We start from the raw sequence: 15,271 nt of genomic DNA, 5'->3' as shown, positions 1-15,271 counted from the left end.
CGAGGGGTGGACTTGACCATGGACAACATCTCACAGGTCATCCACAGCTGTGAGACTTGCGCTGCAATCAAACAGGCCAAGCGGGTGAAGCCTCTGTGGTATGGTGGACGATGGTCAAAGTACAGGTATGGGGAAGCATGGCAAGTTGACTACATCACACTTCCCCAAACCCGCCAAGGAAAGCGCTACATGTTGACCATGGTGGAAGCAACCACGGGATGGTTAGAGACCTACCCTGTGCCTCATGCTACTGCCCGGAACACCATCCTGGGCCTGGAAAAGCAAGTCCTGTGGAGACATGGTACCCCTGAGAGAATCGAGTCTGACAATGGAACCCATTTCAAGAATGGCCTCATAAGCACCTGGGCTAGAGAACACGGAATTGAATGGATATACCATATCCCCTATCATGCACCAGCTGCCGGGAAAGTTGAACGGTGCAACGGACTACTTAAGACAACTTTGAAGGCACTTGGCGGGGGAACCTTCAAAAATTGGGAACTGAACTTAGCAAAGGCCACCTGGATGGTTAACACAAGAGGTTCTATCAATCGAGCCGGTCCTGCCGAGTCCGAACCTTTGCACACAGTGGATGGAGATAAAGTCCCTGTGGTGCACCTAAGGGTATTTTAGGAAAGACTGTTTGGATTAGTCCCACCTCAGGCCAAGGCAAACCCACCTGTGGGGTTGTTTTTGCCCAGGGACCTGGTGACACCTGGTGGGTGATGCAGGCAGATGGGGAAACTCATTGTGTACCACAAGGAGACCTTAAGTGAGAACTGTGGGTAAAAATTAGGCCATGATGGAGATGGTAATAGAACAAGGGGTGGATAATGTCCCAGGTTACAATATAGATGTATTTAATATTCTGTTCCCACCAGCTGCGGGTCGTTAGCTGTTATCTCCTGCTAATTACTCACCCCTGATAACTGTTAATTGGCCATCAAGGACTCACCGCGTGACTCATGGATTATCTCACCCTACTGGGAGATGCTCCGCCCAGGAGGGAGGAGCCAAACATTCCCACCTGGAGACAACCTGGCCTGGGAACTGCCTGAGCTAGGTCTGTCTGGGGAGTGACCAGAGGACAGGAGTGACCACTGACCTTCAGCTGGACACCAGACCTTCACAGGGTCACCTTCAGTCGGACTGTTACCAACACCCTGACCGGGTGTCAGGCTGGATCTGACCCTGTCAGTGCTTCTCCTTGGATTATTGCACCTATTTTACATTTTTTTCTTATTAAATCTTAATCCCAATTTGTGATCTCCCACTGGTTTGCTTCCAAACCAATTCAGCTGTGTGTGCTAAACCTGTTCTGTGTGCTTAGCATGTGCCTGGCGTGTTCTAGGCGTGTTCTACGTGTGCTCCAGGTGTGTTCTAGGTGTGTTCTGCATTCTTGTCATGTGCTTAGTATGTGCCTGGTGTGTTCTAGGTGTGTTCTGTGTGTGCTTGGCTTGTGCTAAACCTGTTCTGTGTGCTTAGCATGTGCCTGGCGTGCTCTAGGTGTGTTCTAGGTGTGTTCTGCATTCTTGTCATGTGCTTGGCATGTGCTGTGTGTGCTTGGCATGTTCTAAACATGTTCTGAGTGTGCTTGGTGTGTGCCTGGCATGTGCCTGGCTAAGCGAGTTCTGCGTGTGCTTAGTGTGTGTTAAGTGTGGTTTTGTGTGTGTTTGGTGTGTCCTTGGCATGTTCTAAACCTGTTCTGTGTGCCTGGCATGTTCTTGGTGTGTGACCGTGCCTGGCGTGTGCCTGGCATGTTCTAAGTGTGTTCTGAGTGTGATTGGCGTGTGCCTGGCATGTTACAAACATGTTCTGACTGCACCTTGCATGCAGCTGGTGTGTTCTTGGAGTGTTCCACGTGTGCCTGGCATGTGTTAAGCATGTTCTGTGCGGATCATGCTCAGTACGTGTCTCATGTGTCATTCATGTGTTTCATGTGCCATCAGCGTGTACTTCACGTGTCCCTGGTGTGTGCAGCGTGTTTAGCATGTAAGCTGCATGTTTAGCCCACCTTTGTCGTGTTCAAGTGTGTCTGACCCACACCAGGTGTGTCCTTGGCATGTTCAGGCGTGTGCTTCGCTCCCTCAGTCCACATGGGCTACCACCAGGCGTGTTCTTGGCATGTTCTTGGCGTGTTTTTGCAGTGGTTTTGCCCTGTTTTTCCCATGTTTCTGCCATGTTTTTTTTCCTTTTTTTCCATGTTTCTGCCCTGGTTTTGCTGTGTTTTTGCCATGTTATTGCCATGTTATTGCCATGTTATTGCCATGTTATTGCCATGGTTTTGCCATGTTTTTGCCCTTTTTCTGCCCTGGTTTTGCTGTGTTTTTGCCCTAGTTTTCCCTTGGTTTTCCCCTGGTTTTGCCATGTTCCTGAAATGTTTCTTCCCTGTATTTTCCCTGTTCCTGCCGTGGTTTTACCATTTTCCCCATGTTTCTGCCATGTTTTTACCATTTTTCCCATGTTTCTGCCAGGTATTTACTCTTCTCTCGCCACGTTCCTGCCATGTTTTTGCCATGTTCTTCCCATGTTTTTCCCATGTTCCTGCCCTGTTTTTACTGTATTTTTTCCCTGTTTTTACTGTATTTTTGCCCTGTTTTTTCCCTGTTTTTGCCATATTTTTCCCCCTGTTCCTGCCATGTTCCTGCCATGTTTTCCCCGTGTCCCTGCCGTGTCCCTGCTGTGTTCCGTGCCCGTGGCGTGTCCCCTGCCCGGTGCCATCCCCAGCCATGTCCAGCCCTGTCCGGCCGTGTCCAGCCGTGTCCGGCCGTGTCCAGCGGCAGCTGCAAAGCAAAGCGGGGGAGGGGCCAGGGGGGGTTTTTTGGGGTCCCACGACGGCGCCTGGGGAGAGACAGGGCCACCCCTCCCCCCCCCCCGGGTCACACGGAGCCCCCCCGAGCAGAGTTGGGGGTCGCAGCCCCCCAGGGTGGACAGCGGCCGCTCACCGCCCGGCCTGGGGGCGCGAAGGTCACGCGGGTGACCCCAAAGGGGTGTGGAAACCCCACAGACGGCAGGGGGCGCCCGACCCCCCAGCCCATCCCCCACCGCTGCCCCCCTCCCCGAGGTGACCCTGGGGTGAGGGTTGGGGGTCCTGGGGGTCCCTGTGGGGCAGAACAGAGCTGTGGGGTCTCCATGGGGCACTGTGGTGTCTCTGTGGGGCAGAACAGGGGCTGTGGGACACTGTGGGGTCTCTATGGGGTTGCTATGGGGTGTCTGTAGGTCTCTGTGGGGCAGAGCACAGGAGCTATGGGGCAGAGCCGTGGGGCACTGCAGGGTCTCCATGGGGTCACTATGGGGTCCCGGTGGGTCCCTGTGGGGTGAGACTCCCCAGCTGCACCTCTGGGTGCTATGGGGTGCTGTGGGGCAGAGCTGTGGGGCAGAACAGAGCCGCAGTGCTGAGCTATGGGGCAGAGCTGTGGGGCAGAGCCATGGGGCAGAACAGAGCCATGGGGCAGAGCCATGGGGCAGAGCTATGGGGCAGAGCTATGGGGCAGAGCCATGGGGCAGCACTCTCTGTAGGAGATTCACTGCACCTTCTGGTACCTGTAGGTACTAGGACTGGGGGTGCTGTGGGGCAGCGTCTGTGGGGTCTATGGGGTCTGTGGGTCAGGATCTATGGGGTCTATGGGACAGGATCTATGGGGCAGAACAGGATCTATGGGACAAGATCCATAGGGCAGATCTATGGGGCAGATCCATGGGGCAGCACTCCCTGTAGGGCACACAGTCCTACTGCACCTCCAGGTACTTGTAGGTTCCTGGGCAGGGCTGTGGGCTCTATGGGGTTTTTAGGGTCTATGGGGTCTATGGGATCTATAGGGCAGACTCTATGGGGTCTGTGGGTCAGGACAGGATCTATAGGGCAGATCCATGGGGCAGCACTCACTGTAGGGCACACAGTCCTACTGCACCTCCAGGTACTTGTAGGTTACTGGGCAGACTCTATGGGGTCTGTGAGGTCTGTGGGGTCTATGGGGGTGTATGGGATCTATAGGGCAGGCTCTATGGGTCAGGACAGGATCCATAGGGCAGATCCATGGGGCAGATCCATGGGGCAGCACTCCCTGTAGGGCACACAGTCGTACTGCACCTCCAGCTATTTGTAGGTTCCTGGGCAAGGCTGTGGGCTCTATGGGGTTTATAGGGTCTATGGGGTCTATAGGGCAGGCTCTATGGGGTCTATGGGTCAGGACAGGATCCATAGGGCAGATCCATGGGGCAGATCCATGGGGCAGCACTCACTGTAGGGCACGCAGTCGTACTGCACCTCCAGGTACTTGTAGGTTCCTGGGCAGGGGTCAGGGAAGGCGTCAGAGCCAGCGACCACCACACACTGTGTGCGGTTATTGCACCTGGGGACAGCAGGGGACAGTCAGGGACAGCAGGGGACAGTAGGGGACACAAGGGGACACAAGGGGACACAGGAGTCCCCAAGGTGTCCCCAGCCTCCTCCATGTCCCCAGTTGTCCCCAGTGTCCCCAAGGTCCCCAATACCCTCACTGTCCCCAACGTCCCCAATGATGTCCCCAATGCCCCCCCATGTCCCCAGTGTCCCCACTGTCCCCAATACCCCCAATGTCCCCAATGCCCTCAATGCCCCAAACATCTCCAGTGTCCCCAGTGCCCCCAATATCCCCAATGTCCCAAATGTCCCAAGTGCCCATCAATGTCCTCAATGTCCCTGATGTCCCCAGTGTCCCCAGTGTCCCTAGTGTCACCTCTGGGCCATGATGGGATGAGCCTGAGGCAGGTAGCACTGGACGTTGGCCATCTGCCCAGGGTCAGCGTCGCAGATCTTGTCGTCCGTCCGGCCGTAGTTTGCGTCGGCGACCAAAACCACGTCGCTGCCCGGACAGCGCAGCTCCAGCGGGTAACCCTCGCAGGCGAGCTCCCGGCGGGCCAGACCGAAAGGGAGAGCTCCCCTGATCAATCCTGGGGGAAAAACCCCAAAAATGGGTCAGGAAACCCCAAAAATGGGTGAGGAAATCCTAAAACACAGGTAACCCTCGCAGGCCAGCTCCCGGCGGGTGAGACCGAACAGGAGAGCGCCACGGATCAGTCCTAAATTGGGAAAAAACCCCAAAAATGGGTCAGGAAACCCCAAAACACAGGTAACCCTCACAGGCAAGCTCCCGGCGGGCCAGACCGAACGGGAGAGCGCCACGGATCAAACCTGGGAAAAAACCCCAAAAAATGGGTGAGGAAATCCTAAAACACAGGTAACCCTCGCAGGCGAGCTCCCGGCGGGCCAGGCCGAACGGGAGAGCGCCACGGATCAAACCTGGGGGAAAACCCCAAAAACGGGTCAGTGAAACCCCAAAAATGGGTCAGTGAAACCCCAAACAGGACAGGGAAACCCCAAAAATGGGTGAGGAAATCCTAAAGCACAGGTAACCCTCACAGGACGAACAGGAGAGCTCCCCAGATCAGTCCTGTGGGAAAAAATGGGAAAAAAACCCAAAAAATGGATCAGTGAAACCCCAAAAACGAGTCAGAAAATCCCAAAACACGGGTAACCCTCGCAGGGCGAAAGGGAGAGCGCCACGGATCAGTCCTAAAACAGGAAAAAAACCCAAAAATGGGTCAGGAAACCCCAAAACAGGGGTATCCCTAATGGGAGAGCACTCTGGATCAATCCTGGGGGAAAAAACCCAAAAATGGGTCAGGAAATCCCAAAACTGGATGAGAAAACCCCAAAACACAGGTAACCCTCACGGGAGAGCGCTTGCAGATCAGCCCTGAGGAGAAAACCCCAAAAACGGGTCAGGAAACCCCAAAACACAGGTAACCCTCACAGGCCAAACAGGAGATCTTCCCGGATCAGTCCTGGGGAAAAAACCCCAAAAATGGGTCAGGAAATCCCAAAAATGCATGAGAAAAAACACCAAAACTGGATGAGAAAACCCCAAAACACAGGTAACCCTCACAGGAGAGCACCCTGGATCAGTCCTGGGGAAAAACCCCAAAACTGGATCAGGAAATCCCAACTGGATCAGGAAATCCCAAATGGAGCAGCGAAACCCCAAAACTGGATCAGGAAACCCCAATCCCACACACCTGGGATCCAAATCCCAAACACCTGGAATGTCCCAATCCCAAACAGCTGGATCCTCCAATCCCAAACAGCTGGATCCTCCAATCCCAAACAGCTGGAACATCCCAATCCCACACACCTGAGACCCCAAAATCCAGGATTTCCCCAATCCCAGATCCCCAAAATCCAGGATCTCCCCTTCCCTGGGGCACCTGGACCTCCCCAGTCCCAAATCCTGGATCCCCTAAAATCCAGAATCTCCCCAATCCCAGATCCTCCATCCCCTGAAATTTAGGATCCCCGAAATCCGGGATTACCAAAATCCAAAATCCCAGGATCCCCCAAATCTAGGATCCCCCAAAATCTGGGATCCCCCAATCTCAGATTCCAAGACACCCCAAAATTTGGGATCTCCCAAACCCAGGATCCCCCAAAATCTGGAATCTCCCCAAAATCTGGGAGATCCTCCCAATCCCAGATCCCCAAATATCCCAAATCCCCAAAATCTGGAATCTCCCCAATTCCAGATCTCCCCAAATATCCCAAATCCCCCCAAATTTGGGATCTCCCCAAAATCCCGGTTCCCCCAAATTTTAGGATTCCCCAAAATCCAGAAACCCCCAAAAATTTGGGATCTCCAATCCCGGATTCCGGGACACCCAAAATCTGTGCCACACCCCTTTTTACACACCATTTACACACCATTTACACACCATTTACACACCCCTTGCACACCATTTACACACCATTTACACACCATTTACACACTCCTGGCCATTTCTGGGCTGTTGCACAGACATTACACACCCTTTGCACACCCTTTACACAAACCTTGCACACCCTGGGGTGTTGCACAGACGTTACACATCCTTTACACACTCCTTACACACAATTTACACACCATTTACACACCCCTTGCACAATCCTGGCCATTTCTGGGCTGTTGCACAGACATTACACACCCTTTGCACATCCTTTACACAAGCCTTGCACACCCTGGGGTGTTGCACACACATTACACACCCCTTACACACCCCTTGCACACCATTTACACACTCCTGGCCATTGCTGGGCTGTTGCAGACCTTTACACACCCTTCACACATCCTTTACACACCCTTTACACATCCCTTGCACACCCTGGGGTGTTGCACAGACATTACACACTCCTTGCATATCATTTACACACCCCCTTGCACAATCCTGGCCATTGCTGGGTTGTTGCACAGAAATTACACACCCTTTGCACACCTTTACACATCGTTTACACAAACCTTGCACACCCTGGGGTGTTGCACAGACGTTACACACCCTTTACCACCCCTTGCACACCCTTTGCACACCTTTGCACATCCTTTACACACCCTTTACACACCTGGGGTGTTGCACAGACCTTACACACCCTTTGCACACCCCTTGCACAGCTGTCACACCAGCCTTGCACACTCCTGGGCCATCACACACTTCCACACAGCCCTTACACACTGTTTGCACACCTTTTGCACAAGCCTTGCACACCCTGGGGTGTTGCACAGACGTTACACACCCCTTACACACCCTTTTGCACACCCCTGCACAGCCGTCACACCAGCCTTGCACACTTTCACACAGCCCTTACACACTGTTTACACACCCTTTGCACACTCCTGGCCACCTGCAGGGTGTTGCTCACCCGTTACACAATCCCTGCACACGCTTTGCACGCCCCTTGCACATCCTTTACACAACCCTTGCACACTCCTTGCACAGCCTTAGCCTCCCCGGTGTGTCAGACACAATCCTTGCACAAGTGTTACACACTCCTTACACACCCCTGAGCAGCTCTGAAGGTGTCCCACAGCCCTTGCACAAGCGTTACACACTCCTTACACAGCTCCCTCACCAGCCTTTCACACGCCATACATGAGCCTTACACCAGCGTTACACACTCCTTACACACTCCTCACACACCTCCCTCACAAGCTTTACATGCTCCATATGTGAGCCTTTCACACTCCTTACACCAGCGTTACACACTCCTTACACACTCCTTACACAACTCCCTCACAGCGTTACACACCCCATACATGAGCCTTACACACTGCTTACGCTGCTGTTACACACTCCTTACACAACTCCCTCACCAATGTTACACACTCCATGCGTGAGCCTTACACACTCCTTACACCAGCGTTACACACCCCTGGGCACCTCCAGAGCATCACACACTCCTCACACCGGCGTTACACACTCCTTACACAAGCCTTAACCCAGCCTTACACAGCGTTACACAGTCCTTGCACAATCCTTGCACAGGTGTTGCACAATCCTTGCACAGTCCTTACACAATCGTTACACACTCCTTATCCCACAGTTACACAATCCTTGCACAGTCCTTACACAATCCTTGTACAATCCTTACACACTCCTTATCCTACAGTTACACAACCCTTACACACTCCTTACACATTCCTTAACCCAGCCTTACAGAGCGTTACACAATCCTTGCACAATCCTTACACAACACAATCCTTACACAATCCTGGCACAATCCTTGCACAGGTGTTACACAATCCTTACACAATTGTTACACAATCATTACACCAGAATTACACAATCCTTACACAATCCTTGCACAGGTGTTGCATACTCCTTACACAATTGTTACACACTCCTTATCCCACAGTTACACAATCCTTACATGATCCTTACACAACACAATCCTTACACAATCCTTGCACAATCCTTGCACAGGCGTTACACAATCCTTACACAATTGTTACACAATCATTACACCAGAATTACACAATCCTTACACAATCCTTGCACAGGTGTTGCACAATCCTTGCACAGTTCTTACACAGTTGTTACACACTCCTTATCCCACAGTTACACAATCCTTACACCAGCATTACACAATCCTTACACAATCCTTGCACACTCCTGGGCACCTCTGGGGTGTCACCTTACCGTGGGTGGCCGAGGTGACAGTGACCAGCACAGTGACAGTGACACTCACCATGGGTGGCCGAGGTGACAGAGGTGACACTGACCAGCACCCTGACCTTTACCGTGGGTGGCCGAGGTGACAATGACCAGCACCAGCACACTGACCAGCACAGGTGACAGTGACCAGCACAGTGACAGTGACACTCACCGTGGGTGGCCGAGGTGACAATGACCATCACAGTGACAATGACCAGCACAGTGACACTCACCGTGGGTGACAGAGGTGACAATGACCAGCACAAAGGTGACAATGACCCTTACCGTGGGTGACAGAGGTGACAATGACCATCACAATGACACTCACCGTGGGTGGCCGAGGTGACAATGACCAGCACCAGCACACTGACCATCACAGTGACAATGACACTCACCGTGGGTGACAGAGGTGACAATGACCAGCACCAGCATGCTGACCAGCACACTGACCATCACAGGTGACAATGACCAGCACAGGAGGTGACAATGACACTCACCATGAGTGGCCGAGGTGACAATGACCAGCACCAGCACGCTGCTCGGCCCGAGGCTCCGCAGGGTGGGGGAGGGGCGCGGGGCCATGGTGGGGGAGGGGCGCAGGGACCCCCCAAGCTCAGCGGGGGGTGGTGACCTGGGGGGACAAACAGGGTAATTAACGCTCGTTAATTAATCACTGCCACTCGTTTAATCTCATTGAGTTAATCTCCCTGTTATTTAACCCCAAACTAATTAACCCTCCATTAATTAACCCCCTCATTAATTGAACCTTTCATTAATTAACCCCTTCATTAATTTAACCTCCCATTAATTAACCCCTTCATTAATTTAACCCTTCATTAATTAACCCCCTCATTAAACTCCCATTAATTAACCCCCATCAATGTAAGCCCCCATTAATTAAACCCCTCATTAATTTAACCCCTCATTAATTTAACCCCCATTAATTAACCCACATTGATTAACCCTCCCATTAATTAACCCTCACATTAATTACCCCCCATTAATTTAACCCACATGGATTAATCCCCTCATTAATTTAACCCTTCATTCATTTAAAGCCCCTCATTAATTTAACCCCCATTAATTTAGCCCCCATTAATTTAACTCCCTCATTAATTTAATCCCCAATTTATCCCTATTAATTTAATCCTCATTCCCTAATTAATTTAACTCCCCCATTAATTTAACTCCCCATACTCTAACCTCCCCATTAATTTACCCCAAAATACTAACCCCATTAATGTAATACTCCATTAATTTAACCCTCATTAATTTAACCCTCATAATCCCCCATTAATTTACCCCTGATTAATTTAATCCCCTCATTAATGCCCCCTAATTAATTTAATCCCCTCATTAACTTGACCCCCCATTAATTTACCCCAATAATTAACCCCCATTAATGTAACACTCCATTAATTCAACTCCTCATTAATCCCCTCATTAATTGAATCCCCTCATTAATTTAATTGGGGAAGTCAGGAGGCCATGGGGATCCTTGGGGTTAATTAATGGGGGGTTAATTAATGGGGGAAATTATGGAAGGGTTAAATTAGAGAGGGGGTTAATTAATGGAAGGGTAAATTAATGAGAGGGCTAATTAATGGGGGCATTAAATTAATGGGGGGATTAAATTAATGAGGGGTGAAATTAATGGGGAATTCAATTAACGAGGGTTAAATAAATTGGGGGATTAATTAATGGTGGTTCAATGAGGAGTTACTGGAGGGTTAAATTAATGGGGTGATTAAATTAATAGGGCAGAATTAATGAGTAGGTTAATTACTGGGTGAGATTAATGTGGGAAACCTAATGAAGATTAATTAATGGGGAAAAGTTAATGCAGGTTAAATTAATGTAAATTAATGAGGGTTGAATTAATGGGGGTAAATTGATGGGGAGTAAATTAATGAGGGAATAATTAATGAGGGGTTAAATTAATGAGTGGAAACAATGAGGGTAAATAATGAGTAAAATTAATGGAGTGAATTAATGGGGAATAATTAATGGGGGATTAATTAATGGGGGGTAAATTAATGAGGGTAAATTAATGGGGATTAATTAATGGAGGGGTTAAATTAATGAGGGGTAAATTAACGCAGGGGTTAAATTACTGAGGGGGTAATTAACGAGGGGTTAAATTAATGGGGTAATTAACGAGGGGGTTAATTAAACGATCCCAGAAGGGGGCAGGGAGCACCAGCTATGCAGCCCCCTCCCCAAATTCTCTGTGCTCCCCAAATCGGGGGGTCCCTGACCTCCCACCCCCCAAAATCCAGGAGCTCCGAGACCCCTCCCCAAAATCTGCACCCCAAAATCCCCCCCAAATCCAGGACCCCTCCCCAAATTCTCTGTGCTCCCCAAATCGGGGGGTCCCTGACCTCCCACCCCCCAAAATCGGGGGATCCAGGTGGCCAACCCCCCCAAAATCCTCTGAGACCTCAAAATCTGAGACCCCCACTTCCTTGACCCTCCCCAAATACAGGAGCTCCAAGACCTCTCCCCAAAAATCTGAGCCCCCAAATCCAGGACCCCTCCAATCTGCACCCCAACCCAAATCCAGGACCCCCAAAATCTGCCCGAAATTACTACAGCTGAGGCCCTCCCGAAATCTGAACCCCAAATCCCTATAGCTCTGAGACCCCTTCCCCAAAATCCGAGACCCCGTTCTGAGACCCCTCCCCAAAATCTGTCCCCGAAACCCCCAAATCCAGGACCCCCCAAAATCTACCCACCCCAAAATCCTACAGCCCGAGACCCTCCCAAAATCCAGGAGCTCAGAGACCCTCCCCAAAATCTGAGCACCCCAAATTCCTACAGCTCTGAGACCCCTCCCCAAAATCTGCCCCCAAAAGGCCCCAATCCAGGACCCCTCCCAAAACCTGAACCCCCAGTTCTGGGACCCCTCCCAAAATCTACCCTGGAAATCCCCAAATCCAGGACCCTTCCCCAAAATCCTCCCCCCCAAAATCCCCCAAATCCAGGACCCCTCGAAATCTGAGCTCCCAGTTCCAAGACCCCTCCCAAAATCCTCCCCCAAACCAGCCAGCCCCTCCCCCACACCCCAGCCCTCCCAAATCCGGGGTTCCCAGCCTCCCTCCCCCTCCCCATCCGCCCCCAAAGCCCCCGGCCCGCCGCCCCTCCCCCGGGCCCCAGGGGGACAAACGGATTACCCCCCAGAACCCCCAGGACCCCGACCCCGGGACCCCAGGACCTCCCGGACCCCTAGGACCCCAGGACCCCTGCCCCCGCCCCCCCCTCACCCCGCGCAGGGCCCGATGCGGCCGCGGTGCATTGTGGGAAGCTCAGCCCCGGGTTGCCAGGGGCGACGGCGCCGCGGTGCATTGTGGGAGAATCCCCCCCATCAGCTCCCCCCTCCTCACCCCAACGGGGGGGGGGAGAGCAGCGCCTTCCCACAATGCTCCGCGCCCCGACATCGCCCCCCCCCCATCCCAACCCCCCCGCCCCAATTCCAGCCCCTCCCCCCCCTTGGGGAAACTGAGGCAGGGCGGGGGTCGCCCCCCCCCAAAAAAACCACCCCCCAGCCTGCCTCAGTTTCCCCAAGGGGAATCACCCCCCCCAGACCCTCCCCAAATCGATGGGGGGTGAAGGCCGCCCCAACAACGCCCTCCCCAATTACCCTCCCCATCCCGAGCCCCTCCCCATTTCCCGCAGCCCCCCGCCCTGTCCCCAACCCCTCCCCAAAATGTCACCCCCACCCCCCGGGACACCCCAGACCCCCTTAGGGACACCCCAGATCCCCCCGCCTTTCCCACCCCTCCCCGCCATCCCAACGCCCCTCCCCCCATTCCGCACAGGACCCCCGATCAAGCGACCCCCACCCATCTCAGGCCCCCCAGGTAAATCTCCTCCCCAGTGGCACAGCCCCCCACCCCCGGTTCACAGCCCCTCCTCATTTCTCACCCCCGGCTTGGCGCGACCCCTCCCATTTACCAGCCCCCTGCGCCCCCGGCCGCTCCACACTGCGGTGGCTCCAAACCCCCCGGACCCCCGGCAGAGACCCCAGACCCAATTATCGCCCCCGAGCCCCCGGGCAGCCCCCGCCCCAATGCCCCCGTACCTGCGGGTTCAGCTCCATGCGGCGATCGCGGCGCGACCCCGGACCCCCGCGGCCGGCAGCGACCCCCGGCGGCGACCGCCGGAACTGCAGACCCCTCCCCAAATACTGCCCCCAGCGGCCACCGCCGGAACTGCAGACCCCTCCCCAATTACCGCCCCTAATGGTCACTCCCAGAACTGCAGACCCCTCCCCAAATACTGCCCCCGGCGGCCACCGCAGGAACTGCAGACCCCTCCCCAATTACTGCCCCCAGCGGCCACCGCCGGAACTGCAGACCCCTCCCCAATTATCGCCCCCAATGGTCACTGCCGGAACTGCAGACCCCGCCCCAAATACTGCCCCTAATGGTCAACGCCGAACTGCAGGACCTCCCCAATTATTGCCCCAGCGGTCACCGCCGGAACTGCAGACCCTCCCAAATATCGCCCCAATGGTCATTTCCGGAACTGCAGACCCCTCCCCAATTACTGCCCCCAGCGGCCACCGCCGGAACTGCAGGACCCCTCCCCAAATACTGCCCCTAATGGTCACCGCCGGAACTGCAGGACCCCTCCCCAGTTCCTGCCCCTAATGGTCACTCCCGGAACTGCAGACCCCTCCCCAATTACTGCCCCTAATGGTCACTCCCGGAACTGCAGACCCCTCCCCAATTATCGCCCCTAATGGTCATTGCTGAAACTGCAGGACCCCTCCCCAATTATCGCCCCTAATGGTCACTAGTGGAACTGCAGGACCCCTCCCCAATTATCGCCCCCAATGGTCACTCCTGGAACTGCAGACCCCTCCCCAAATAGTGCCTCCAGCGGTCACCGCCGGAACTGCAGACCCCTCCCCAATTACCGCCCCTAATGGTCATTGCTGGAACTGCAGGACCCCTCCTCCTGTTAATTAATGAGGGGGTGTTAATGAGAGCAGGGTAGATAATGATAATGATAGTGATGATGGTAATGGGGGAGTGGTAATAAACAGGGGTGGTAATGAGCTGGGGTGTTAATGAGGAGCATTAATGAGGGGGCGGTAATAAAGCAGGGTAAATAAACGTGGTAATGAGGGGGTTAATGAGGGATATCAAATGGGGCTGATGATGGGGGTGTGTTAATGAGCGGGGGTGTTAATTAGCGGGGGTATTCATGAGCAGGGGTGTTAATTAGCGGGGGTATTCATGAGCAGGGGTGTTAATGAGGACATGCAGCAATGAGGAGGGAGAAATTGGGGGGCTTTAATGAAGGGTGTGTTAATGAGGGAGGTGCTAACGAGCAGCCAGTAATTGGGTGGGTGTTAATGAGGGAGGTGTTAATGAGCAGCTGATAATGGGGTGAGTGTTAATTTATATTAAGTTTTTTATGAGGGGATCATTAATAACTTATGTTAATGAGGGAGGTGCTAATGAGCGGCTGATAATGGGGTGAGTGTTAATTTATGTGAAGTTATTAATGAGGGGATCATTAATAACTTGTGTTAATGAGGGAGGCATTAGTGGAAGAATCTTTAAGAAGGGCCATGAAACAGTGAAAGCATTAATGGGGATGTTAATGAGAAAGCATTAATGAGAGGGGGAATCAATGAAGTTGTTAATGAGGAGGGCTAATTAATGGGGTGTAAATGAGCTGGGGTTATGATCTGACCTGGGGGGTGTGAGGCTCCTTAAGGTAATTAACAGCAGCAGGAGCCCCGCTAATTGTTGTCATTAGCCATAATGCTAATGAGCTGGGTAATTAAACAGGAGCTTGTCCAGTGGACAGAGCAGGGTTAAATTAGGGAGGGGAGGGCTCCATTAGGTTAATTAAGGGTGTTAATTAAGGACCCCTCGTGCAAAGCACATGGCAGTGAGTGCAAGCCCCGCCCTTTACCTGTCAATCACAAGCCCCGCCCGACACAAGCCCCGCCCTTCGCCTGTCAATCACTGGTGTCCTGCCCAGCACAAGCTCCGCCCTTCACCTGTCAATCACAAGCCCCGCCCAACACAAGCCCCGCCCTCTGCCTGTCAATCACGGCTATCCTGCCCAACACAAGCCCCACCCACCACGTGTCAAGCTCCTGTGATGCCACGCCCCTCTGCCTGGCCCCGCCCCCTCAGCCTAGCCACGCCCCCTCTTTGCCACGCCCCTCACCCTCCCCATTGTGACCTGCAGGGGGCGGGGCTAGCTCCTGACTGACATCAGCCTCGGCCAATGGGGAGCGGCGGGGGCGGGA

General features: G+C 53.3%; 1 protein-coding gene across 1 annotated transcript in view; it reads right to left on the bottom strand.

Moving 5' to 3' along the window:
- Nucleotides 1-9,450, bottom strand: part of LOC146422606 (adhesion G protein-coupled receptor L1-like) — a 186,512-nt gene extending 177,062 nt beyond the window's left edge. Inside the window, exons 1-4 of the mRNA XM_085045766.1 lie at nt 9,393-9,450; nt 5,225-5,281; nt 4,719-4,932; nt 4,243-4,352 (exon numbers count right to left, since the gene is read on the bottom strand). Of these exons, the coding sequence (XP_084901892.1) occupies nt 4,243-4,352; nt 4,719-4,932; nt 5,225-5,281; nt 9,393-9,450 (439 nt within the window). The remainder of the gene's footprint in view (nt 1-4,242; nt 4,353-4,718; nt 4,933-5,224; nt 5,282-9,392) is intronic.
- Between the last annotated feature and the right edge of the window lie 5,821 nt (nt 9,451-15,271).

Source organism: Lichenostomus cassidix, unplaced genomic scaffold (genome assembly GCF_008360975.1).
Source record: "Lichenostomus cassidix isolate B80296 unplaced genomic scaffold, HeHo_3.0 HiC_scaffold_39, whole genome shotgun sequence".
Lineage (NCBI taxonomy): Eukaryota > Metazoa > Chordata > Aves > Passeriformes > Meliphagidae > Lichenostomus > Lichenostomus cassidix.
Note: the sequence above shows the minus strand (reverse complement) of the source record. Positions and strands in the feature narration are given on the sequence as shown.